The sequence below is a fragment of the Desmodus rotundus genome, chromosome 5, assembly GCF_022682495.2.
Source record: "Desmodus rotundus isolate HL8 chromosome 5, HLdesRot8A.1, whole genome shotgun sequence".
In the NCBI taxonomy this organism is placed as follows: Eukaryota; Metazoa; Chordata; class Mammalia; order Chiroptera; family Phyllostomidae; genus Desmodus; species Desmodus rotundus.
The window spans coordinates 27,405,525-27,432,898 of NC_071391.1; the positions used below are offsets into that span (position 1 = coordinate 27,405,525).

General features: G+C 38.8%; 1 protein-coding gene across 3 annotated transcripts in view; it reads right to left on the reverse strand.

Moving 5' to 3' along the window:
• Positions 1-4,577: 4,577 nt before the first annotated feature.
• The window catches only part of BBOX1 (gamma-butyrobetaine hydroxylase 1), a 56,156-nt gene continuing 33,359 nt past the window's right edge, over positions 4,578-27,374 (reverse strand). For all 3 annotated transcript variants that reach the window (XM_045194223.2, XM_024559051.4, XM_045194222.3), the window contains exons 5-8: positions 16,018-16,123; positions 11,118-11,314; positions 6,458-6,624; positions 4,578-5,092 (exon numbers count right to left, since the gene is read on the reverse strand). In XM_045194223.2, coding sequence (XP_045050158.2) covers positions 4,932-5,092; positions 6,458-6,624; positions 11,118-11,314; positions 16,018-16,123 — 631 coding nt within the window. In that variant the 3' untranslated portion in view covers positions 4,578-4,931. The remainder of the gene's footprint in view (positions 5,093-6,457; positions 6,625-11,117; positions 11,315-16,017; positions 16,124-27,374) is intronic.

The window sequence follows — 27,374 nt, forward strand, 5'->3', positions numbered from 1 at the left end:
TGGGTATGTGCATAGATAACATGCGTTATGAGGGAGGAGAAATGAAGTCCTGCGGGGGACACAAAAATTGGGACTTCTCCAGATGACCGAATTCCTGGAGATGTGATTTGGGTTTCATCAAGATGTCAAATGGAGAATACTCAAAGAAACCATCATCCTAGCTCCTTTCATTTGTTCCACAAATATCTAGGCCCTGGGGAGACACAAATAAAAACCTCTCTTGCCTAAAGAGTTCACAGTCTACTGGACACTGTTGGCGGGCTACTCAGCAGCAAGACTCATAGCCTTGATCTGTTTCTTCAAGAGCAGCATCTTGCCTACTAGGTCAGAGCCCTTACTCCTTCTGTTGTCCTGGTAGGCTCACCCTGCCTGCTCTCCCCTTTGACTGAGACAAGCGGCTCTTGTCTAGAGCAGACACTGGTGGTTGCCTGCACATCATCAAACGTTCATCTTCATCCTAGTTAATGCACTAGGTTAGTTATGCACTCCACCACACAGTCCTGTACACCAGGGACCACCTCCCTAGCCTGAGGGTATATCCTGACTCATTTGAGTTAATCATGGAAATTTCATTTCCTACAGCTGTAATTAGTTTATGAGAGTATGTTTGACACTGTTCTGGCTGGGGAGGTATTAGAGAAAACCTGCAGGAGGGATTTTAAGGAAGATCTCTCTGCTTTTAAGAAAGACACACAGCAAAAGGGAGTCTCTTCATTTTTGTCCATTTTATCAGCTTGAGGATAAAGCACACACATAAAGGAAGACAGAACCAGGAGAACCACAGAGATGTAGGACGGGGGAGGTACAATGAGGGGAGCCAGCCTTAGATCCTGGACTTCACGTTTTGTGAGATAAAAAATTTCCTATTGTTAGATTCAGAATTTCTATGAATTGAAGCCAAAAGTATCATTATTATATATCATCCTTCATCAAATAGCTCAAAAGAATTATTCCTCAGGGGAGGCCTTCCTTGAGCCCCACTCCCTGGAGATTAGTTCTGTCTTCTTATTTTATGATCTTGTAGCTTCCTGGACTTTTTATCCACAGCATTGACCAGAATTAGTAATTTATTTCTGTGATTATTTGAGCAGTGTTTGATATTCCTGGACCATTAGCTTTATGAGTCCCTTATGTCCGTCTTGAGCACCAGCACCCTGAATAGTGTCTGGCGCAAAGTAGGTATGCGTGAGTATTGCTAGAATGGGTGAATATAAAAATGTGTAGTGTGTAAGGCTCAGTGGGGGCCTGAGGAAAGGGTGTTTAAGCATGACTGGGAGAACCAGAGAAGGATTCACGGGGGGAGAGGGGAGGGTGAAACTTAAGCTGGAATTTTGAAGGAAGACAAGAAGTCTTCCAGGCATAAAAGGTGGTAGGAAAGAGGATTCCAGGCAGATAGAAAAACACATGCAAAGAACCAGAGATATGCTCTAAGCCATTAAGTCCCATGAAATCACATTTTCATTGCAAGAACTTACAGTTCAAATTTATCCTCAAAAGGATACTTCTTTGAGGATGACATAAAGGGGTATTTTTGTTTATAAAATGCCTCCTGTTTCTTAGTTGAAGTTCCTGAACTGAGAAATTACTCTCAGTGTCACTCAGTTTTTCCATAGAACTTGTTCGGTTGCATACATTCTCCCTAAGTATCTAGTAGGTATTTATTTACTCACTGTTTAGTGGCCTAGGGGGAGAAGTAGAGATCAATGAAGATACCTTGTGACTTGTCATTCTGGTGACATGTAGAGTTATTCCAATTAACCAGCCAAGAAGTCAATATTCTCTAAGTCAAATTAGAGAAATGGAACAGGCAGCGAGTCCATGCTGCCAAATAGGGGTAAATTCCAGTCCAAGTTACGTCAGATCTATTATGAGTTTGGGGGAAAGTCAAATCTTTTAGACTGTTATATCCAGGAAACCTAATCATCTTTAGTCAGCACCAGATCCCATAGCCCATAATATGTCATGTCCTATATAACACTTCAGAAATTGTTGCAACTGTATCCAATCCTTCTGTCCTTCCTTTCCAGGGAGAAATAATTTTTCAACAGAGAAGGAAACAGCCAGTCTGTGAGGTGCTGCCTTAAGACACTGTCTTCTAATGACAAAATACAACATATAACAGGTCTAGCTGATTTTGAGTACAAGCCACCTGATTCTTTATGTATAGAGTGTAACTGATTCTACAAACTAGGCCAATATAATTAGCTTATCATCATACCATGAGGCTTATAACCTTGGTCACAATCATGAAATGTCTCCAGGAAAACAAGTGATGATGTCATCCACCATCTACGTACTTTCCAAGTAGAGTTTTCCAATCCAGGTCTTTGTCCTGAGCTGCATGTGTATATGTATCAGCTGCTAAATGAAATGGCTCATGGGCAATGCAAGTTCAGTCTGTTCAAAACTGGGTTCATTTTCTTGCCCACAAGCTTGCTTCTGCTATTGTGGCTTCTCTCCTTGGGCACAGAATCACTGTTCATTTCTCCTAACTAGAATCCTGGGAGACATCTTAGAAATCCCCCTCATTCATCACTTGCAGTGGGTCATCGTCATCAAGTCCCCTAGATCAGCCTTCTTAGTATCTCTCTGTACCCTCTCCCAGCATTCTAATTCAAGCTTCTTAGTTTCTCATCTGGCTGGCTGCAGTAGATTTATAACCTCATAAGTGGATTTATGCCTCTAGTCTTTCTCATTTACAATTCCCTCCACAATGTAGCCAGATGGATCTTTACAAAATGAATATGTGATCAAGGCACTTTATTGCTTGAAAGACTTTAAATGGGTCCTCATTGCTTTCAAGATTAATATCGACTCGTTAGTGTAACACATGTTTCAACATTTCGTGACTTGGCTCCCATCTCTGTCTGCAGCCTCATAGATCTCTTCTCACCCCAACCCCCCGCTTTTTACAACCTGTGTTATTAGACCTAATAATAGTTAACATCTATTGAGCACTTACCCTAAGCTAGGAACTATGCTAAAAGCTTTAAATCGATATTTTCCAAAGTTCTCTGATGATATGTATCACCAGGGATGCTTGCTAAAATTACTATTCCTGGGCCCTATTTCCAGACCCACCGAATCCTGATCCTCAGGGAATGAGCCTGGGAAGTTGCAATAAAAAACACAACGCAACACAACAAAGAAGCATCATGGTGACCCTCACCATCCGAGAAGTTTGGGAAAACAATGCTCTACATGAGCTCTTCATTTACCAAAGATTAATGATATAAGAACTATTGCTAGTTGCATTAATCGATAGAAAAACTAAAGCTTAAGAGGAGAGGTAATTTGTCCAAAGATACACAGTTAACAACTGATGGCCATTAGTATGATTTGAACCTCGGACCCAATTCCAGAATTTATGCCCCTGTTATATTCTACTCTCTCACTTGTGTGTCAACGCATGCGCTGTGTTCGCTGTCAAGTCTCTGTGCTTCTTCTGTCCTTTGGCTTGGAACGTCATTTCCCCATCTTTGCCTGGAAAACTATGATTAGGTTTCCTGCAGACCATTCTGTTGACATAACATATCCTCATCTATATCCTTATCTGTTCCCCTACCAGCCTGTAAGCAGGCACATCTCAAGTCCTTGGTATCCTTGGTCTAGTAGAGTGCCTGACATGTACCAGGTATGTATATGATACATATCTTTTGAGTGAATAGAAGTATAATGAGTCACTTTCTCTTGGCGAGTGCTTAGGGTTTAGATGCTGTGGATCAATGGAGCTAGGGTCACTCCAGAGAATTATTTTAGGTATTGAATGCTCTCTCTTAGAACAGGCCATGTCCCTTTGAACTCACCTGGCTTTCATTCTAGGAGTGTGTTAGGAGAGATGGGATTGAGAACCCAACCAATTCTTTTTGAAGTTCAAAGGAATCAAGTGGGTGATATACTATAGTAGCTCCAATCAAGACCAGATTATAGCAAAAGACAATGAAGGCCCCAGAAAAGGGCAGTGTTATAAGGGAAGGGGTGTCTGAGCTGGCAATGTGGACTCAGTGCCAGAGCTGAGAGAATCAGAGGGGTGTGCTGCCACGGGCTTAGGGCACTCTCGGCCCAGGCTCCCAGTGCTGTGGGTGCACTGTGAGTGTGAAGCAAAAGTTAAAACACAATTGGAAGTTGTGTTTTGACTTGGTCTTAAGGAAATAGGTAGAGTTCAGCCATAGTGGCAGTGGTTAAGACTTTCAAAATAGGAGCTTTGGTGAGGGCCCAAAATATATGGATTAAAAGTCTACATACCACTGGGATTTCAGCAAATAGTAATGCTGAGGCTGCCCTTCCTGACAGGGACGGGGAAGGGAACACAGGTACTTAGGGGAACTAGATTTCTTCTGAATTTGGCATGCTTGGGTTCGGTGTCATCATTTAAGTTTAAAGGAAATTTTAAGATCACCAGGTCTGTGAGGTCTGGAAATTTGGGTAATAGAATTCTTTAACAAAAGTAAAAAAACAAATCTTTGAAAATGTGACGTCTTTTCTCAAGCATGCTGAAGGCAGCCATATACAGTCATGAAAGATGAGACCCCATGGACAACAGAGCAAAACCATGTCTTATACGAGATAAGTTTTACTTGGAACACAAGATTTATTTGAAACAAGAGCTTTCTTTAAAATGGTGTAACTTCAGGAAAGGTTTTATTTGATACAAAACTATTTCTAGGCATTCTGAAGACTCATTGATGGGCACAAGAAATTAGATCATACAAGTGCCAGAGCAGAAGGCATGCCTTGTTTGGAAAAGAGAGAACACTGCCACACACATGTAAAGAGTTGGCATTAGAGGTGATTACATAGAAAAAATTCTTGTGAGAAAGGTGACACACAGTTTAAAGAAATTAATATGTAAATGGCATGGATTATGGCCTGTGGAGACATCCTTACGAAGTACACTCTTTGGAATCTTACTGAAATGATAGTCAGAAGATTCAGTCTCTGTTCTGGATGCTCTTCCTTAAGATGCGAAGCCTGGACATTACCACATCCCAGTCAGCATAAGCTCCTTCTAGATGGCGGGATATCTCAGTTCCGACTTCGTAGCTACTTCGACCATGAAGCAAGCGCCAATTATCAAAAGTAATCACGTCACCTAGACAAAGGAGTTTTTCAGTATGAATTATCATGTCTTAAATTTTGCAGAGCTAGAAAATACAAAAGTGAAATATTGTTGCTACTCAGTTCACATCAAGAAAGAGTATGTTTATTTCTTTACATAAAACCCATACATCCACTTTTCACACAAATCAGGCCACAGGGTACAAACAGCTTTAGACATTGTAACATTTAAACTACATAGCCTGGCAGGCTCCTGTGGACACTTTTATAGTTCTTACTTGAAATAGTATCTCTGTGTAAAACTTTTGAATTGTTCTTCTTGACTGCTACTTATCTCTTCCTTAGAAATATTTATTTTCAGCTTAACAGCCTCAAATAATTATAAAAATAGTGACATTCTTGGTTTGGTCTTCCATGTTTCTGGTATTTCATGTATATTATTTCTAAGCCTCAGAGGAATCATAAAAAGAGAATATTATCTCATCTTTTCATATATGAGAAAACTGAGGTTCTGAGGAGTTGAGGGATTTGCCCAAAGCTATGATGCCATTAAATGGTGACGCTTGGATTCCAGCTCCTAACTATTTTGTATTTTTCTTGCATGGTATTTCCATTTTACCCATTACTGCTCTTAAAATCAACCTGGCATGATTGCCAAGAATAATAAAGCAGCAGGTGCACGGGTATTTTTAGCATTATTGTATTGTACCACAATCAATTAAAAAATAATCACAAGTGAAAAGAATCTTCCACTTGGTCGAAATAATCGCAGAGAGAAATTATGCTTTTTATTTTAAGTATCAAAGGCCTGGAGTCTGATGTCACTTCACTGAGTCAATATAGTCCAGGAAAAACACAATGCTTTCTGCTCCTGTATTTCAAGTAGCTGGAATAGTTCAAGTACTGCTTAATTTCAGGTAGCACTAGTCTGCCAGATCAGATAAGCTTAATGAGCAAAAACCACTCAGGCAGTTTAGAGTGAGAACCATGAGGGTAATTTTATTCGTTTACCAGGATAGAATAATTGAGTACAAGCTTCAGTTTATATTGATTGGTTATCAGGATAGAAAATATAAGTCATCAGTCTTAATATCAGACATGAGATTTCATTTGGCCTATAGCTTGTCTTTCAAGTGTTTATTTTTTAGGTTGGAGGTTATTGAATTTTGGTGTGCTTAAGGAGTACCTAAGAGCTTTGATAAACATGAATATTTTAAAGTCTGGAGAATCAGGAGTGAGGGCCGGGAGTATGCTCTTTAAGCAAGTTGGCTGCTAACCAAGATTCTACTGTAATGTCCCATAGTTCATGCTCAAAAAAACAGCTCTCCATGTTGCTCTAAGTGGTTAAGATAGAGGAAAATACATCCTTTCAGTTGTTTGAGAAACCATATTCACTGACCTGTATTCATCTTAAAAGTAAATTTGGATTCTTTACAGTTCATGAGGTCCACAAACTCCTTCAGAGCAGTATAAAAAGGCTGAACTTTTTCAACAGGTACATCAAATATCGTGTCTCTCGTTGCATTGTTGAAGTTGATGCGAACCACTTGGCCTTTATCATCTAATCTATTTGTTTAAAGAGAAAACATTAAATACATGAGTCACAAAGTATCCACTGACATTTTAAGGGTTAATTTGTCCTGAAAGATGATTTGGAAACACAATATTCAAGAATCCAAACACATGAACAGAAGATGTGACTGTTATCTGTGGCACAATGTATTTTTTTTTACTTATCCATTTAGCAAGCATCCTTTGAAATCTTACCACCTAAATGCCAGAATGATTCACATTAATTTAAAATAAACAATATTGAAGACTTCGGATAAAAACTTTTTATTATTTTATATTGAAGAAAATGAATTCATTCCTCATTCTTTAAATAGTAGCTTTAACATATTAGAATATTTTCATAAGTTCCTAAGTCCATCACTTTATATGTTTAATTTACTGGGGTTTTAAGTATGGTTTTATTGGAGCATTAGTGGAAAGAAACATCTATTTTTTAAAGGTTTGAAATACACTTTTCTAGTTCAATCCCTAGTTTACAGAAGCGGAAACTGAGGAAAGGAGTCTAGTCTGAGGTACATTCTTGGTGCCATCTTCCATGTCACTGACAAGGACGTATGACTTTGAAACTTCTTGGGCCTTAGGAGCTGTTTATGGGAGAGCGAGGATGGTGGCGAACTAGGTAGAAGCTACACTAACCTCCTCCAGGGGCTTCCCCCTGGTACATTGTGTGAAGATTTCATTTCCATGAATTCACCTATATAAGCAAAAATCATCAATTTTCTCTGTGTGTGTGTGTGTGTGTGTGTGAGACACAGTCTCAGCTTCCTTTCACCTGGTATGCACTTTCTGTCTGAGAAAACAAGACACAAACTCGTTATGTAGCATCTCAGAAAGGACATGAGGGGAAATAGAGAGCAAATTAGCTACAAGGTCTAGAGAAGACATTATTTTGATGATTGAAAAATGTTAAAGGAGACGAGTGACTGGCATCTTGGAGAGCGACCTAAAATTGACTCTTTGTAAGAAGGAAATTATTTGTACAACAGAATGAGAGGAAGGTCCCAGTGCAGGGTTACGCGCTGAGGAAGGGTGAAAGCCCCACAAAATGAAGAAAGACTTGCTATATATTAACTATACATGAAGTACAAGAACTTAAATATAAACCAGCAACATGGTAACTGCAAACCAGCAAAAGATCATCAGTGATGCCAACAAAAGAACACAGTGAAAGGACTGTGGAATGACCTCCTACAATCAGTTGGCGCTGTAATTCCTCCTCGTTTGTTACAATATTTTGTCTCATTGAGAGATATTGATATTCAAAATGTCACTATAGCATTGCCCACTACATCCCATTTTCTGAGGATCTGTAGTAAAAATGTATTTGTGTCAGATTAGAAGCATCTTGAATCTTGCAAGTTAAATGTTTCTTTCTTTAGTTTCTAAGAAACTCGCAGCTGAAATTGAAATCTATCACTGGTAAATGGGTGGAACTTTATGGAAATTATAGCAGCTAAAATATATTCTGCCCTTTCTGAGTCAGAAGAGAGCATTCATTTATTATCTCTATTAATTCCCACTTCAACTGTATGTGGTGGGGATTAATATTACTCCCTTTTTACTGGCTCCCCCATCTCCCCCCCCCCTTTTTTTCACTGTAGTTTAGCCAACAGACGTCACTTGACCAAAATTGTACCACTAACAGAGAAGGAGTTTTATTCCTGTGATTGAATTTGTAACCACTAAGAAGTATTGTTATTGCTTAATCTTACCATTATTATTTTTGAGCAAGTTTATCTGTTCTTTTTTCCCTTGTCCTGTACTTAACTCTGTCAACAGCTGCCAAGGTCTTTTTGTACTAGACGGGACATAAACATCCCAAAATAATTACAGAATTTAATCACAAAAAAATGGAATGAACCCAAACATGGAGTGACCAAGGCTCTTGATTCACTGAAAATTCTCTTTGTTTCCTCTCCTGCTGTTAAAAATACATTTTTAAGCAAGTTAATGTTAACCATTTGATAGTCTCCGGATATCCTAAGGCATTGAATATCTGTTTTGTTTACTTTGTTCTTTGGATTCCACGTATAAGTGGAATCCAAAGAACAAAAAGCCTTAAAAATAGCCAATTCTGGACTTTTTCTACCCAAAATAAGAAAGCCAAATAGAGATTCAGATGGTGAACATTAGGTTAATCTCACTCAGTAGTCCAGGTTTTTGCCTCTTGTCACTAATCCTTGCACCACCACAATCATAGTGTGCTACAACAAAATTAAAATTTGTTCACAGTTCTCTTCCCCCCAGTGGATCCTTCCTGATGAGTCTAGCACCCATCTGGAACCATATATAGTTATTACAATGTTATCAACTATGTTACCCATGCTGTACTTCCCATCCCCATGACACTCTGTAACTACTTAATCTCTTCATGTTTTCAACACCCCCTCCCCAACTCCCTCCCCTCTGGCAACCGTTAGTTTATTATCTGTATCTATGAGTCTGTATCTGTTTTGTTTATTTTGTTCTTTAGATTCCATATGTAAGTGAAATCATTTAGTATTGGTCTTTCTCTGTCTCTCATGGGTTTTTAAGATAACTTCTGACTAATTAAAACCGTCATGTTAAAACTAGTAATACAAAAGTTATTTCTCTTCCCCACCTCAATGACTGACCTCTCAGAGAAAGTTATTCTGAGCTAGAATTTATTTTTGATGTCTGTCTCTCTTTCTCTCACACCACGCATCTATTGTAACAGAAAACTATGCTCCTTTGACCTACAAAATATATCCCCAAAGCACCCTTCTTCACACTCCCACTATCACCACTTGGACCACTCACGGTCAAGGCACCCTCCCCTTTAACTAGAAGTTCTGCGGTAGCTTCCTACCTGGTCTTCCTGCTCCACTCTTTGCTCTTTACACTCCATTCACCACAGCAGTCAAGATGATGGATTTTAAATGTATATACATTTGTATAAATGTATATATCTCTCTTTTGGTTAAAGTCTTGTAGCAGCACCCCAGTGAAATCCAATGACTTACAAAGACTAACAAGGCTCTACATGAACTTGCCCCATTTGACCTCCTCTCTTAATACTATGCCCTTCCCTGTCCCTTTGCTTTCCTTGATTGCACCAGACAGGTCCTCGGGCCTTCTTAGCTCCTTCGCTCTTGTTGTTTGAGCACACTGCTTACCTTCTGGACAATCTGCCTCATTCTTTTATGTTTCCATTAAAATATCACCTACTCAGTGAAGCTTTTCCTCGCCACATTGTTCAGTGATGCAATTTCTATCCTCCCTAAGTCTTTGGTCCTATAAATTCTCCTTATCTTGCCCTGCTTTTCCCTTTTTCTTGGGTACTTAATGTTAGTCTTTGTTTTAAAATTTCTAGCTTTCCTTTTCTCTGTTAGATTGTAAGCTGCATGAGGGCAAGGGCCTGTGTTTTCTTCACTGATGTATGCCAAGCACCGAGAAGAGTGGTTGGCCTCGATAAATATTTCTTGAATGAATAAGTAAAGGCTCTATGTGTATATTAGACGGCCGAGTTAGTATGCTGGAAATTTGATTATTGATTAACTGTGTTTACTTTCATTTTAGATGGCTATTTCTCCTAAAAGAAGCATATAAAGTCAGTTCTAAAATTATAAACACTTTAAAATTCACAATGGGATCTGATTAAATCAACCATGTGCTAGAAACGCAATGTAAGGTAATTTTCAAATAAAAGGATACACTCGTGGCCTTTGTATATACTTAAACATTTATGATCAAGTAACGCCCACTGAAAACAGAACGCCAAACGTTCTACGTAGGGAACATAGGATTGTTGGCCTCAGTTTGGGGAGACATCCCTGTTTCATCTCAGCCCATGGGGTTCACACGCGGCTGTCCTTGCTCCAGAGATCAGTATGTGGCCCAGGAACAGCTAATCAGAATTGTCTGACTTTCTCTCTGCAGCAATTGTTCGAGGGTGCACTTGAACGCAAACTGGGCGGTGAATCACTGAGCTTTGTTGTGGCTACTGGGAAATAAGTGTTTTCTCTCTGTTGTGATTACTAGCTCTAAGAATATTGAAAACTTGGAATTCCCATTGATTGTCTTTGCAAATGAAGCCAACAAAAAGGATGGAAAAGCTGAGAGGTGAAGGAAAAGGAGATTAATTTCAGATCACACTGTTTAACTCCTGGAGCTGTCTACTGCATCGGATTCTTTCACTTCTGGCTGGAAGTGCTCTGACTGGGGCAATCAGACTGGGTATGACTGTGTAGAACTGAGCTTTTAAAATTTAGGAAGAATTTAAGTGTATGTGAAGTCTTAGTTATTTCTCTTATATTAATTAAGAACAGATTTTATGAAATTTAATAAATAATTCTTTTATGGTGAAAAGATTCTTTTTTCCCCTTTCCCTCTAAAATTGGATTAAAAATTAATAAAAAATAAAGCTCTGGAGTTAACTGAAGCTTTTTGCTGTTTAAGCTTTAGGTTAATGAAGCTTTGGCTGTCAGCTGTTTTATTGCTATGGCAAGTTTATACATAATACTTACTCTATAATTTTGTGTTTGGATTGTACAGAGAAATCGCAGTAGTCCACTCCAATGTCTGTGAAGTCCACGAAGGTCGAGGACAAAATCTGGAATGCCCGAGGATTGTTTTCCCTGAGCTTTCGGCATACGTTAAACCCATCTACGATTTCCGAATCTCCCCCAGTAACTGTTTGTTTTATGCAGTGGAGAAGCTGAACCTTCAGAAAGACATAGAGAGAAATACATTTAAAAGGAGATATACTTCTATTTTTTGACACTGTATTTAAAGACAGCTACAGAAAGATATAGATGCACTAAAATCGACCAACAATTTTTATTTGTCACTGTCAGCAGAGAAAGGGGCGGGGGAGAAAACGTTGCTTGCTATCAAGATTTTGTAGTTCAAACATTGTTACAGTTGAAGACATGGACACAGGCATGCTAGTGTTCACTCATACACAACAGGCAGAGATGATAATAACTGCAGGGAGCTAGTGCTTCATGTTGGGGTATTTATGCGTGTGATGTTGGCTTTACAAAGGAGGTGGGATTTCATCTGGGTCAAGAAAGATGGGCACATTGTTGAATATTTAGAATAGAATAGAGAGAGAGAATCACACCCCTGGGTATCAAAAAGTTTGGCTTCAGCAGAGGGTCATATCTGGGAATAGTAGATCCAGGGAAAAGGTAATTTGGAACCTCATCATAGAGTCTTGAAAGTCAGATGAAGGATATTGTACTTTGGTGCTGAGAGGAGGGTAGTGAAAGGCTTTAGAGTTTGGAAGTAAAGACTGAACTGGAGAATATCAGTCCAGCGGTGTTACATGGGATAGATTATTTAAGGTGGGAAGTAGTGAGAGTCTAAGGTGATACTTCACGTGTAAGGATAAGAAGGTAATGAGATGGAGTGGTCTGTGAGGATGAATGAACCCAAGAAACATTGTAAATGAGAAACCAAAAGGATAGTAGTTATTTTTACTAAGATTTAGGAGAAAACATACATTTAACATTATTTCATCTTGAAAAGCAAAACATAGTAAACACTTTTTTTGATTGGAGTTTATTTATTTGGTTATGTTACTCCTTTTGGTAAGTCAGCATAGATGGGTTATTTTTAATATCTATATTTAGACCCTGATTTTCTGCTTAGGGAAACTAAAACTATTCAACTGTGAAAACTTTATTCTTATTGAGAGAAAAAATATTTAGAAAAAGCAATGTCTAACAGTTCTTATAGAAGGGAAGAGGCAAATATGACCAAATATCCAGACTCGAGGGATGTCATTGCAAGTGGAGAAATATCCATTTACTTGTTTATCCCCATCCTGCCTAGACCAGTGCTGCCCATTTCAGCTTTGTGTAATGATGGGAGTGCAGTCGCTGGACCACATAGCTAGGGTGCACTTAAAGTGTGCTTAGTATGACCCAGGGGCTGAATCTTAGATTTTATTTAATTTTAACTAGTTTGAATTACAATTTAAATAGTCATTTGTGGCTTGTGACTACTGTATGAAATAGTGCAGGTCTAGAACACAAATCCTACGTCCTCCCAAAACTGCATAAATTTTCTTAATATTTTAAATCTTATACATGCTTATTCTCAAATTATGACCACATAATTTAGATTTATTAAGCCTTCACTACAGTACTTAGAATTTATACTTTCATCTCCATTTGATAAGTGAAGAAACTGAGACTCAGAGCTGAAAAATATCAGGCAGCTACTACAACTCAGCTAATACGTGGTAACACTGGTGTTCAAACGTTGGTCTGTTTGCCTCAAAATCCCCAGGCAGCAAGTTCCTTCCCTATGGAGAGGGGAATCTCTTCACAGTATTCCTAATAGTTCAGTATTATGTGGTGTGTATCCATGTGTTTTGTAAACTTAAACTTCCATTTTAGATTGATAATGACTTATTTTCTGATGTTAGGAGAGAACTGGTCTAAATGAATAATAGTTCCGTCCTTTAATGGATGCAGGTTTTTTGAAACTAAGAAAAATATGTGCCTAAGGGGACCGAGCCATTGCAGAAAACCCTCTCATTACCAGGGCAATGAGGGGAGAAACAGCATGATTCAAAAGAAGATGAAATGAAAATCCCACCTTCAAATCTACCAAACTCCAAGAAGGCAAAACAACAGCACAACTCTGTCTCTGCGAGAATCAGAGTGTTCTTTAAATCCTTTTAGACTTTGCCATAATGAAGTCATAGAATATTTCAAATATAAATCTTTAAAGAAGGTCAACTGATGTCTTTTACATCTGGCAAGGCCAAGTCATAATCTTTTCTTGTAGACTTATATTTTAATGTAATCTTTTTTTTTTCTTATGAAAGAGAAATGCTGATGGAGCCGGACAATGCTTTCCCTGCTAATTGAAAAGGAAAATACATGCCCGATTTGTAAAATCCCAATTTTATTTCATGTAAGTCATTCAGAACCCAAAATATTTTCTTTCTAAATGTTGCTTCATGGCAGCATGTGGCTCTTGGCCCAGACAAAGGAGTCAGCGAAGCAACATCTGAGTTTCATTAACGCTGTCTCCTGGTCCCTGCCCCATGTGATCCCAACTGGTCAAACTGAACTCTCAACAGGTAACTTATCCAGATCATTGCATCTGGACTGAAAGAACACTGAGTAATTCTGCTTGTTATTAGAACACTCCAACTTAGGGACGAAAGCTGCTCAGTAATTCAAAAGGGACACCTGAACAATGCACGAAGAGTGCCTACATTGAGATCATTCTGCTACTAGAATCTGGACGTTTCGGGAATCACCTTTTATTTTAAAACTCTTCTATTGGGTCATTTAGCTTTGGATGTTCCATTTGCTGATAGCTACAGGCACAAATCTGTGGCTCCCCCCTGCTCTTTGTAGCATATCTGTTACATCTCTATTGCATGAAATGTGTTAAGTCTTGAGATATAGAGAAGTCTAAGATTAAGTTCCTGCATTTAAAGAGTCTGTAATGTATGACAGTGTCTATGAATAATCATCACATTACATAAATTATAGAAGTTAGAAAGTCCAACTCAAGACCCATATGGTACAATGAAAGATGGAGGCCAGGGTTCAAGTCCAAGTTCGCTATTAATCAGACGTCACCCTGTGAAAGTATTTAACCTTGCTGTGTGTCATTTCCTCATCTGACATGAAAAAGACATGATCCATCCTGTCTACCTTAAAGGAATGTATCAGATAAAGTCATATCAGTAAAAAATGCTTTAAAAAAGTATAAAATGCTGTGAACATGTCAAGCATTATACTCTACTTCAGGAATATTTATGAAGTCATTTAATCACTTTTCCATAGGCTTTCAATTTTAACCCAGAAACAAACCTAAACTCATAAAAACGAGCAGATAATTTAAAAGTTCAAATAGAAGTTTGGTTGTCTCGTCTATTTTCTAAAACTTCATTGCCTCTAACTTCTCCAACCTGTCTTGAGCAGATGAACTGAGCTGGTTAGTTTGGCTTTTAACCCTAAGGGTTTTAGAACATTTCTGAACCACAATGAAAACAAATCACATTGTGTGTCTCTTCCTGTCCCCAAACCCCACCCAAAAAGGTGACTGTAGTGAGCATTCAGTATCATTTAGTTCAAAGAAATCATGTGGTGTTTTACAATCAACAAAATCATTTAAAATATAAAGTCATATTCTAGACTAGCTTAATTAATACTGTCGAGGACAAGGGGTAACAATAAGGGCACAGAAAAAGCGTGTTCAGTTAATGTGATGAAAACAGACTAATTTTGATTTCCTCCCATTTTACCTTCATTAACTAAAGAATTGTCCCAAATTCCCACTTCCATTTACCTTTGAAGATACTGATTTCTGTGCAATATCTCATTTAGTACCATTTAGTTCTAAAACTAGGAACAAAATACCTTTCCAAAGGTAGTTTCCTAACCATTTATTTTTTGGTTTAGCAAAATCATGCTTTTGTAAAAATGTCGCTGGTTTAGAAAAATGACAATTTTGTAATAATGTAGTGGAAGAGGGTCCCAGGCATTCTCTTGGGGGCTCTGTGGCTCCATGCTGAGCATGCCTTGATGAGGAGTCTGATAGATGTGGGAGTAGATGGTTTCAAAAACTTGACAAGGATGTTCTGCTCCTTGCGCTTACATCCCCTTGTAGTCCATCCTTGTAGCTTCTTTCATAAAAGGTGGACTCTGCTTCCTCTCCTCTTGAATCTGGGCTAAGCTTATGATTTGCTTTGACCAAATATCACGGCAGAAGTGACATTGTGTTGATTACTAGCCTGGGTCTTGAGAGGCCTTGTAGATTTTGGCTCACTCTCTGGAAATACTGCCAGCTGCATGTGCTTCAGCCGGGGCTAGCCAGCTGGAAGAAGATGCGATAGAGAACGTGGAGCAGGGACCGGCCATCTCAACCACCACCTCGGCCAACCGGCCCCCAGCAGACTCAGCAGCAGCAGACCTTCCCTGAGAGATGCAGCCCAAACTGTCAAAACATGACCTAAGCAAGTGGTTGTTCTTTTAAGCCACTAAGTTATGGCGTGGGGATATTTTTTTCAGTAATAGCTAATATGAATGATGGCCGTATGACTTTGCGGGGAAAACCCTACATTGTTCTCTGGTTTTATTTTTTTCTTTTAACTCTCTTGGGAATGATAAATGTGTGAAAAGACCTCAAGATGTACTGCTGTGGTAAAATGTCTTGGCAAAGCAAAAAGTCCACTAGTTACAGGGAGAAACAAAAAAAATGTTTAAAAATGTACATGAAAATCTTTTATCCCTTAGGAATGTGAAGCTATTCAGGATTTAGGTACAGAGGTTCTTTGAGTTTGGAGAAAGAAGACCTACATAACACAAATTAGCTATATAATATAATCTAGCCTCAAAACAGAGGATATTGGTCCTTGGCCTGCCCTGTGGAATGCGCTGAGGCTCACCTTACCCCAGGTGGATGATGGAGGGCTGGGTAATCAGTGTGAAAGCTCAGCTTCCCAGTTGTGTAAGCCACATTGTTTGCGTTGATTTTATCTTGCACTTGCCAAGTATGTCTGTAAAATACAAGAAACATATGTTTAAGCAGGCCATAGCTAAGCCAGAGGAAATGTGTTAAAATGAACTTGATACATGGGGGAAATGGAAACTTTTCATTTTATGAAATAATTGCCATAATGATGATGAGCCAAGGAAGAGAGCCCGATCTTTCTTTGTCTAAAGTAACCATTTCCGAATCAGCCTCTCCCACTGCTCTTCTTCACTCCAAAACAGAGTGCGGTTGTCTATTGCACAGAATTTATAAAGAGGTATATGTGGAATTTCAGATTGTTTTTTATTTAATACCTTTATAATGGCGGTAACCACCACCTCTGCCAGTCTCATTTCAAAACCATTTCCATCACTCTCACCTAAAACCTCTTACTTATCATGCTTCTTCAACATGTTCCCCTGTCCTTTGTGTTTCTGAAAATTGGCAGCTAAATGCAGAAGCTTGGACAAATTCTATTTTCTCTCTTTGGCAAAACTATAGATGACATTATCTTCTTTTATTACAGGACACAGAACTCTAGAAGTCTTTCTTTTTGTAACATTGGTACACTTTTATTAAGATCTACTTTTCTCTGAACTACTATTTGCTTTCCCCATATATAGGCTAATGAGAAAAATGTTGATTCTTTCCCTTTATTTATAATTTTTGCAATGTAGTGAATTAATTTTCTACCGCTCTAACGTGAATGACACATGGACATAGGCAATAGCGTGGGGATTGGCTGTGGGGGCGGGGGTGGGCTGAGCAGAGGAGGGCAAAGTGGGAAAGTTGGGACAACTATAATAGAATAACAATAATGATTTTTAGAAAGATGAATAGTTTTTTAAAAAATGGCAGTATTGATAAAAATGTATTAAGACTAGATAGAAGTAGTGGTTTGAAATAATTGTCAATGCACTAAATGACACAGAAGTGCATATTTTAAAGTGGTTAACTTTACGTTATGCCAACTTTATCTCCATTAGCAAAAAATAGCTCGGCTTGAAAAATAAAAAGTGTTAGTTAACAACAACAACAACAACAACAAAAAGCCCTAGGGATTGCTTGCCACCCCATGACAAGGAAACAAACCATTATTCAGATTTCGTAAGGTGTCCCCTCAAAGATTAAGACAATGGGACATTGGAAGGAAACAGTGTTCTTAAATGAACCCAAGGCAGTTCGACAAAAATGTCACTGTACGTGCACATCATGTTATTGCTGTTACAATGTCTATTTATTAATTTCTGTTTATACTTATTAAATCATTTTCAACAAATATATATTGAACTCTTATTCTACTCCAGGCTTTGTTTTGCAATGGAGTGAGACAAACCAGTGGCCATATCTAATATCAGAGATAAGTGCTATAAAAAAAATGAAAGCAAGGTAAGGAGATAAGGATTGGGGGCCGGAAGAATATCATGGTAGAAATGATGCTTTTGGAAGTGCTCTAGAAAGAGTTGGAATTTTTCACAGAAATTTGAATAAAATCAGGAAAGCAGAAGTATGAATTTCTGGGACATCTATTTTAGGCAGAGGAATCTGAAGAGAAAAGGTTGGGTTTTCTCCTCATTCTCTGAGGTTGAGAATGAAACTACTTAGTTTGCTCTTCTTTTTTTCTCATTTAAATTCAGGATGGAAAGTCTGGTATATTGCAGGAGAGGGTAAAGAGCTGTCCACTTGTGGCCATAAACTGCAACGAGACCCAGTGAAAAGTGGAGGAGTATAGATAGCCCTGCTGCAACTCATCTCAAGTATGAGCCAAGCAATCCATTATATATAGTGGCTGTAGCCAAGAAATACATATTCTCTACAAAGGTCATGCCACTCTACATCCCATACATGATACAGATTCAGATGTTGTCAACATCAGCATTCCAAGAATTATCAACACATAGGAAGGAATTTAAGGAGACAAAAATCCTAATTTCCTCAAGTTGCAGAATATATATTTAATATCTTCTGACTAAGAAGATACTGCTGTTGACACTGTCAGTAGGAAATGACTGTATTTAAATTATCTTTTCAAAAGTGATGATAGTTTTGCATTGATTCACCTACATTCTCATTCCTGGTTTCTGCTGTGATCAAGAGTAAGCTAACTGAGTTTTGCTGCAGCCAAGAACTGGCTGAGATTCATGGTGCAAGCTTTAGCAGGGAACAACTTTCTTCTTTGTTTGACATTAACTGGCTTCTGCAGGGAAGAGACCTGTGACTTGGCTTCATCAGAGCCGTTCTCCGGCCCTCTGAGCTAACTGGCAGGGGATGACAAACATTTTTTAGCTCTAAAGTATCTTAGACCTGGTATGGGATATGTAGTCTGAAAGTCTGTGCTCATACACAATGATAAATCCTGGGAAAGGAGCTTGCCAGTTCCAATCACAAAGCATTCACCTAATAGTCTTAGCATAAGTCTGGAAAAATCCTAGACATGTCATTTGGTCTACCTTTCCTTATAGAAGTGGATCATGCCAAGAAGGCTGCTGCTGAGGGTCTATGACTCTAAGCTTTCACTTATCCGTCTCAAATCCAAATCTCCAATGACACACAGCAGAAACAAATGCAAACACAATCCATCGGCTTGTGTAGAAACTAATTTTTAGAAGTCCGCTTGTGGAGCTTGACTGAGATGAGGGTGTACTTACACACATCTCTTATTAGAGACATATTCTAAAAGTGTTCCAAGTAAGGCAACTACTCAAGCAGATCATCAAGCATTCTTATGATTGAAGGGGAAATGCAGGGCCAGATTCTCCTGAAGCTGAAGAGACAAGCTCAGCACAGCATCTTAACCCGATGGTCTAGACCTGCTTGGTATCATGCTACAAATAATCCTGCTTTCACCAAAGATGCTGTTCTTAAGAAAGCTAAACAAAGATGCTATTTTCAACAAACCACTGAGCTAAAAGTACAAGGTGTCATTCTCAACATTTAATTAGAAATTTCCCTTATATTTTTCTCTATTCAAGGGTTTTGTCAAAAGCTCCTGTATTATTTTCAGAGAATATTTTATGGGCTCTTGGTTTTAAAACTAATTTATTAGATTCACCATAATCTAGATGGCCAGTCATAGATATATTATATTTCATGATATTAATAGTACTTGGTGGCAAATTAAAAACCTTCAGCATTCATAGGATGCTTAAATATTGTTTTTACTAGATTTTTCCTTTATACCTTTGATGATAGTTTTTTAAAGATTTTATTTATTTATTTTTAGAGAGAGGGGAAGGGAGGGAGAGCAACATTGATGAGAGAGAGAAACATCGATTGGTTGCCTCTGGTATGCACCTGGACTGGGGATTGAACTTGTAACCTGGGCATATGCCCTGACCAGGAATCGAACCATAGACTTTTTGCTTTGTGGGATGTTGCCCAACCAAGTGAGCCACACTGATCAGGACTTGATGATAGATTTTTAAATTTTTTTGATTAGTGGCTCACACTTGGAAAATCATGCTGAATTTCTTTGTAATCTTTTTTCATTTTTGAAGTACTACTTACATAAAAAGATGTTCTCTACCTGTAACCTGGATTTATGTCACCAGCAGCTACAACCCCCCCCATGTTGACCCACTACAAGCTTTTCTTGTCAAATTGTGAAAAAATACTTTCTTTTGAACATTATTACTATCCCAAGAGATTGAAAGCATAATGTTCATATCTTATTTTTAATTTTTAAATTTTAATATGCAAAATGATCCACTAGTAAAAATAAACAAAAGGTTTTATAGTTAACCATCCAAAGGATATCATAATGTGTACTACCCATAATTATAGTTGTGTCACTCCACATATGACTTCCCAGATGCAGTCACTCACCAGAGCTCTAGACATTTAGTTTTCCATTACCATTTACTAGACTCATACGATGGGCCCGGGACTGAGGATACAGAAGAGAGAAGAATAGGTTTATACCTCATGGAACTTCCAGTGTATGGGGGAGATGAATTAGTGTGATTCATTTTCATAGCTAAAATCCAAGGTGTTACGGGAGTAAAGAAGCGAAGATTAAATGGAGACCTGAAGATTGAATAGGATTTGCCTAGAAGAGAAAAGGTCATTGCAGGCAGAACAAATGGCTTGTCAGGAGGCCCAATGGAGGGAGAGAACGTGGCCTCGCAGCAGTGAGACAAGTTCAGTCTGGGCAGAAGTGGAGAGAAAGTTTGCTCTGTCTACTTTTGGCTTCCGTTCATATTTCTGCTTCCCTTGCTGTCCTGCAAAGTCTTACAAAAAATACCTCAATACTTTAGGGAACTGAGTTTGAACATATTCTTTATCTCATAGCAATGAACTCTCTATCAAAAATGTTTTTTGAATGAAAACATGGACTCTATAATAGTAAATTGTGTTATTTCCCTGGTTGTCTGACTATATTTTTAATCCTGACATAAATTATGTATTTTAGGTGTACTTCAGTCGTGACTACTTTAGCCATCCATTATCATTGTCCTGTTTCTAGAGGAGGGTTATGGTTATTTGTAAACAATAGTTGGCCAAATCACTAAAGTTTGTTTTTAAAAATCATTATCTTTCAGGTCTACTTGCATTATGGATACATATTTACATTGCATTTATTCCTAACATGTAAAAGTTCGTACCCTTTTTTAGGTGAGAATTAATATTCCCAAACACAAACTAGAAAAACAGAAGTAACCTTTCTCATGTGTTCTCACTCAATCCACTAAATTTATACATTAATCTCTATGAGATATAAACATGTAAAGTAAATGAGGAAGATTTTGAGGCTACGATGCTGACATAGATTTTAATTTCTCTGAATTCTCCCAGCAAAACATCTACAGTGTAAACCCCAAAACACAGGGACAATATTAGGTGAGAAGATATATCCATGACCCCCCCCCCCACCCATGAGCAGGTAGAGATAGACCTTCCAAACTCATGACATGTGGTATCAGCAACTGTGTAGGAGAAAGCAGAGGGAAGCAAGCGGGTACCTGATGGAGCTGAAACCTTTTCAGATTGCTAACAGATACTTACTGGAAAATGCAACAGGGCAATCTGAGAATGCCAATTAAACCCGAGGGGGGATTTTCATATTCCAGTATAGCTGAGCACAAGAAGTTCATGGTCAGGGACTGGAATATTCTGGGCCCTACGAACTTAAAAATTTACAGAACTCCCTTCCATGATTAAGTTTCCTTCTGAGAAAAAACACTCCCAATTGAGCATTGTAGGGACAAAGTAACAAGAAAGTCCAGATGAAAGTGAAGGAGAGGAACCAGGAGGTCTTAGAATGCCATCAGCCACAGTTTTGAAATACAGCTTAAAACCATAAGTTGCAAAGGTTTCTGAATCATATCCCTCTTTAATAGTTAAGAAAACAGATTTCACATAAAAATTAGCAACATAAAATATTAAGATTTAGCCTCATAGTTATTATTTTAGAAAAGAGAATAAATAGCAAAATAGCATACCTATAGAAAATACATGTCAGAAAAATATTCCCTCAAAAGCTAATATATATATTTCTATTTCTAACTTCTATTTTCTACTTATAGCTATATAATGAACCAAAATAATGACACAATATATTAAAGGATACAATTATATCATTAATAAATGATACAGTATATTAAAAATAACCTACATGAGATTAGAAATTCAAAAAGAGGGTGATATATTTAGGAAAAAATTTTAATAACCATTTAAATATGAAGACTAGACTAGAAGGAATGCAAGATCAAATAAGCATAACAGATAATGACTTTGAAGATAAAAGGGAGAAAAATTTAAGTGTCAAATAAAAAGAAGAGATAAGAAGGATTTCAGAGAAAATAACAAGAAAATAGGCAAAGACTATTTAATCTATATGCATATTAGGAGTTCTTAAATGAAGAAACCCAAAGTAAAGAACAAAGCAAATAATAAAAACTAAAATTAAAAAAAAATGAAGTTAAAAACAAAGATTTGAAACTGCATACTGAAAGACCAAATTATACACTCTCTTAAAAATTGCCCCAGAACAACCAACAACACACAGTCTGTAAAATCGTTGGTTTTTAAAAATATATATATTTGGGGGCATCCAGGTACAAAACGTCAAATTACTTAGAAAGAAAGGAAAATTAGATGACCAATAAAACCATAGTGCATATTAAAGATGCTGTGAGCCAAGAATTTTATATTTAACCAACTTGACTTTCAAGTGTAAAGGCTTTAAAGTGCTGTCAACATGTAAGAATTCAGAGAATATTGTTCCCATGAGTCCTAACTGAGGAATTTACAAGAGAATGAGCTTCAGGCAGCTGAAGTGAGTAGTAGTGATACATAGACGTGGACTGGAGCTGATCACTCCATTTGTGTTTACGGATAGACCTGATTACAGGGAAGGGAAACCCAGATACCAAAAAACTGGAAAGCTGGGAAACCAAACTATAGCGCTGACTGATGTGCACTTGGGTGATAATATTATAAGCCAAAAAAGGTGGAGAATATCATAAAGTTCAGAAGAGCCATTACATTTGGGGACAAAAGAGAGGTGCGTGACGGGTGGGGATGTGTGGGTGGGTTCTGGAGCTCCTGGCAGTGTCTCCATGACCTGGATGGGGTTCAGAAGTGTTTGCCTTGCTGTAATTTATTGAGCTGTACTTTCATTTTATGTGATTTTAATGTATCTGTACTATATTTTACCATGAGAAGTATTTTTAAAATTTACTTTTAAACTTTAATGATACTTCCAATAATAAAAATGAAGACAAGTATCTGTAGAAAAATAACTACTTCTGAAAAGTAAAGATAAAGGAAAGTGTTATAGTAATTTTCTCCAAAGTCCCAGAGACCTTCATTATGAACAACTTAGAATGCAATGCACTGCAAAATAATAATAATAGTAATAATTATTATTATTATTTATGAAAATTCCTTTGAGCAGGAGGTCAAATTTTGCTTGGTTAATCCCATCTGAGCAAGAATTGGATGCTAGTTTAGACTACGGATGTGAAAGATTTAAATATAAACTTTATCTTCCCTTGTGACGAGCTATCTGATTCTCTGCTGATTGTCATTTTGCCTTTGCATAAACATTTGGCTATAATTGACCTTAACAGAGGGAAAGGGAATTAATAATCTGGTGCTGTTGTTATAATTTAATTTAAGAAATTTGTGTATTACACCATCAAATATTCCCTAGTATCTGAGCTATAGATACGAGTAGAAGCCAAATTTGCTATCAACGTTGTTAGGGTATTAGGAACTATAGGGCAAATGTTAGGTAACAAGAGACTGCCGTAGTTCCATAATGTAAAGGAAGTACTACAGACCGTTGAGTCAAGGCAACTTGGGTTTGCAGCCTGATTGTTCTACCTCAGTTTCCTTACCTCTAAAATGGGGATAAGGATTCTTATAAGAATCAAGAAAAAATCAAGAAAACGATGGTAAAGTATCTAGCCCAATACTTAGCACACCAAAGATGCTTAGTAAAGAATTATTTCCCCACTCCAATAGTAACCGCTGCCTGTGCTGCCTGCACAGAATACAACCAAGGAAGCAATGGGGTTCAGGCTTGTGCAGAAGAAACTACCTTATTAAGGTATCTTACACATTTCCTCAAATGATTTCTAGAGGAGCATGAGACACAGAAGTTCTTTTTCCTTTCATTCATGAGACGACCTCATACTCAAGAGGTTTCGTTGGCAGCGACTTTAATGACAATGAATCCTGGTATCACAGAGGAAACCCCGGGGACCCAGGCCTGGCTGATGACATAAGCTGGGGTTCGCAGTGGCTGAGAGAACACAGCTTGTAACTCTGCTTAGGAAACCCTAATACTCACAAAGCCACACATTTTTAAAGGCCCCTGCCCCCAGTCAAATACTGTGCTTGGTACTAAATCTTAAAACAGCTCATTAAGAAATCCCAGCGTGAACTTTTTACAAAGTGGGATGGAATTACAACTACATTCAGAATTCAGACAAGTTTTCTTTGCCTTCTTCCCAAGTCTGAATTGCTTTTAGGTTTTGTTATGATTTTTTTTCATAACTCAGAAGCCATTTTTATTCAGGATAGGCTCTGTGGTTTTCTCAAGCAATTTCTTGGCTAGAACTTCAACAAAATGGGTAAACTTGTTCTTTTCTTTCCCTGTTCAGTCACCACACTTCACAAATGTTTTCTGGTAACATATATATCAGCCCCGTAGCTGCCTCCAAGTCAGCTTTGGAGGCAGTGCTGATGGTAGTAGCAATTTCTAAGGGCCCAGATGCCAAAGAATAATAATATTTTTCACTCATACCCCCTTAGTCTCTAACACAGCCTCACGTGTGAGATGCTGCCGCGCTGGCGTACGGAAATGCTAGCAGAAATACGTGTAGTCCCCAGAAGCCATTTGAGTTTTGTTAATTCTTAACTGGACTGGCTGGTGTACTTGACAAAAAGCCCACTAGAAAGATTTGCTGTCTGACATTTCATTCATCTCACAAAGCCTCCATGCAAGACACTCATGCTGAGGCAAAGCTGGGCAGTAGTAGTAGAAGTTTACATTTTTTCCCACAAGTTTTTATCCAAATGTCTCAAAGGGCATGACAGGTATTCAAACACCCCTATGGACAGGGAAAAGCAAGTCCTCAGTTGAGGAGAGTCACAGAGCTCCAGGGAATTAAATGACGGGTTTGGATCAACTTGTCACTTACAAATAACCAGCCGAGAAGGCATGAGTATATTCTGTTTCCATCGTTCCTTCGGGCAGCTCTCTGGGCAGTAATGGAATACAGATGCTTTGGGCACTGGCTCTTCACTTCTTTCTGGAGCTAAGTGTTCCACAGTATTTATTTGTGTTTTCTCTACAGCGTGTGGCTGCGTGCATTTTCTCAGCAATCGCACAGCTTCCATGTTTGTTTCCACCAGATAAAATTTAACTGTCACCAACATCCATAAGTTTCTCTTTTTTTACCCATTTTCTTCATTGTCTCTCACTGTTTTGACTTTATTCCTGATGCTAGTGTTCCAGAAAAACATATTTTTTAAATTTTCCCTTCATTGTTCCTATTAGTCTAATCATTACTACAAGTATATTAATGCAACTTACTCATGCTAGCACATAAAATATTCTTTGACAGAAGGAAATCTGATCATCTGGGCTTTATTCTGGAAAGAAGTTGGTCTTGTTAGTTAAGGCTGAAATTTTTAATACCTCTGGCTGACTTTCTAATGAAGAAGGGTGACTCAGAGTTGGTCTTGAGGTTAATTTTCTGACTAAGGACTGGTAAGTGTCGACAATGCTAAGAAAGAATTTTTGATGTTTTGCCCAATGAGTGCCCTCAATATCTTAGCGTATATTCCCTTTCGTTAAAGTTTCCTGAGAGAGAAGAGCGTGGGCACTGAGCTAGTACTGTGTCCTGTTGGGTTAAATTATGTCATAAAATTCAGACAACTTCTTTAATAAAGAAAGCCATTTTTTTTTTCTTTTTTTTAAAAATATATTTATTGATTATGCTATTACAGTTGTCCCATTCCCCTCTCCACTCCACTCCATCCTGCCCACCCCCCTCCCTCCCACATTCCCCCCCTATAGTTCATGTCCATGGGTCATCCATATAAGCTCTTTGGCTTCTACATTTCCTACACTATTCTTACCCTCCCCCTGTCTATTTTCCACCTATCATCTATGCTACTTATTCTCTGTACCTTTCCCCCTCTCTCCCCCTCCCACTCCCTTAATGACAACCCTCATGTTCTAGTTGTTTGCCTAGTTTGCTCTCGTTTTTGTTTTATGTGTGGCCGTTAATAACTGTGAGTTTGCTGTCATTTTTACTGTTCCAATTTTTGATCTTCTTTTACTTAGGTAACTCCCTTTAACATTTCATATAGTAAGGGCTTGGTGATGATGAGCCTCTTCAACTTGACCTTATCTGAGAAGCACTTTATCTTCCCTTCCATTCTAAGTGATAGCTTTGCTGGATACAGTAATCTTGGATGTAGGTCCTTGCATTTAATCTTGGGTAATGTAATTATGATGTGCCTTGGCGTGTTCCTCCTTGGGTCCAGCTTCTTTGGGACTCTCTGAGCTTCCTGGACTTCCCGGATGTCTATTTCCTTTGCCAGATTAGGGAAGTTCTCCTTCATTATTTGTTCAAATAAGTTTTCAATTTTTTGTTCTTCCTCTTCTCCTTCTGGCACCCCTATAATTCGGATGTTGGAACGTTTCAAGGCGTCCGGGAGGTTCCTAAGCCTCTCCTCATTTTTCCAAGTTCTTGTTTCTTCATTCTTTTCTGGTTCGATGTTTGTTTCTTCCTTCTGGTCCACACCATTGATTTGAGTCCCAGTTTCCTTCTCATCACTATTGGTTCCCTGTACATTTTCCTTTGTTTCTCTTAGCATAGGCTTCATTTTTTCATCTGTTTTTCGAATAGATTCAACCAAGTCTGTGAGCATATTGATAACCAGTGCTTTGAACTTTGCATCCGATAGGTTGGCTATCTCTTCCTCGCTTAATTGTATTTTTTCTGGAGCTTTGAAGTGTTCTGTCATTTGGGCCATTTTTTTTTTTTTTTTTGTCTTGGCGCGTCTGTTACTTTCAGGGGCGGAGCCTTAGGTGTTCACCGGGGCGGGGTAATGCTGGTCGCAGTGCTGTGACGCTGTATGTGGGGGAGGGGCCGAGTGGGAGCAATGGCGCCTGCCTCACTCTCGTCTGGATTTCAATCTTTCACTCCGCTACCCACAATGAAACTGGGCCACTCTGGTGCTGGTTCCCGAGTAAGTGGGCCTGTGCACACTCTAGGCCCCTGTGGGTCTCTCCAACGACCTCTCCTGTGAGGCTGGGAGTCTCTCCTGCTGCCGCCCCAACCCCCACGGGCGTTTTCAATCAGAGGTTTGAGGCTTTATTTCCCTGAGCTGGAGCCCTGGGTTACGCGGTCTGCTTCGCTCCCTGCCGTTTGTCCGGTTTATCTGTGGGCGAATGTGGTGCCGCAGGGTGCTACCCGCTGCTCTGCCTGCCCCACTCTCCACCACTCTGAATCCGGCCCTCTGGGTTTATCTGTGCAAATGTGTGGCCACAGGGTCTGCTAGTGCTCGGACTGCCTGCGCCATTTGTCCCACACTCCGCCAGTCTCAGTCCCGCCACAGCCAGGCGAGTCCTCTCCACCCTGGTGCCCGTCTCCGCCCCTCCTACCAGTCTGGATGAATGGTTATTTTCTATTTTCTTGGTGTTGGTCCCCCTTGCTGTTCGATTCTCTGTCAGTTCTGGTTGTGCGAGGAGGCGCAGTGTGTCTACCTACGCCGCCATCTTGGTTCTCCAAGAAAGCCATTTTTATCGATTG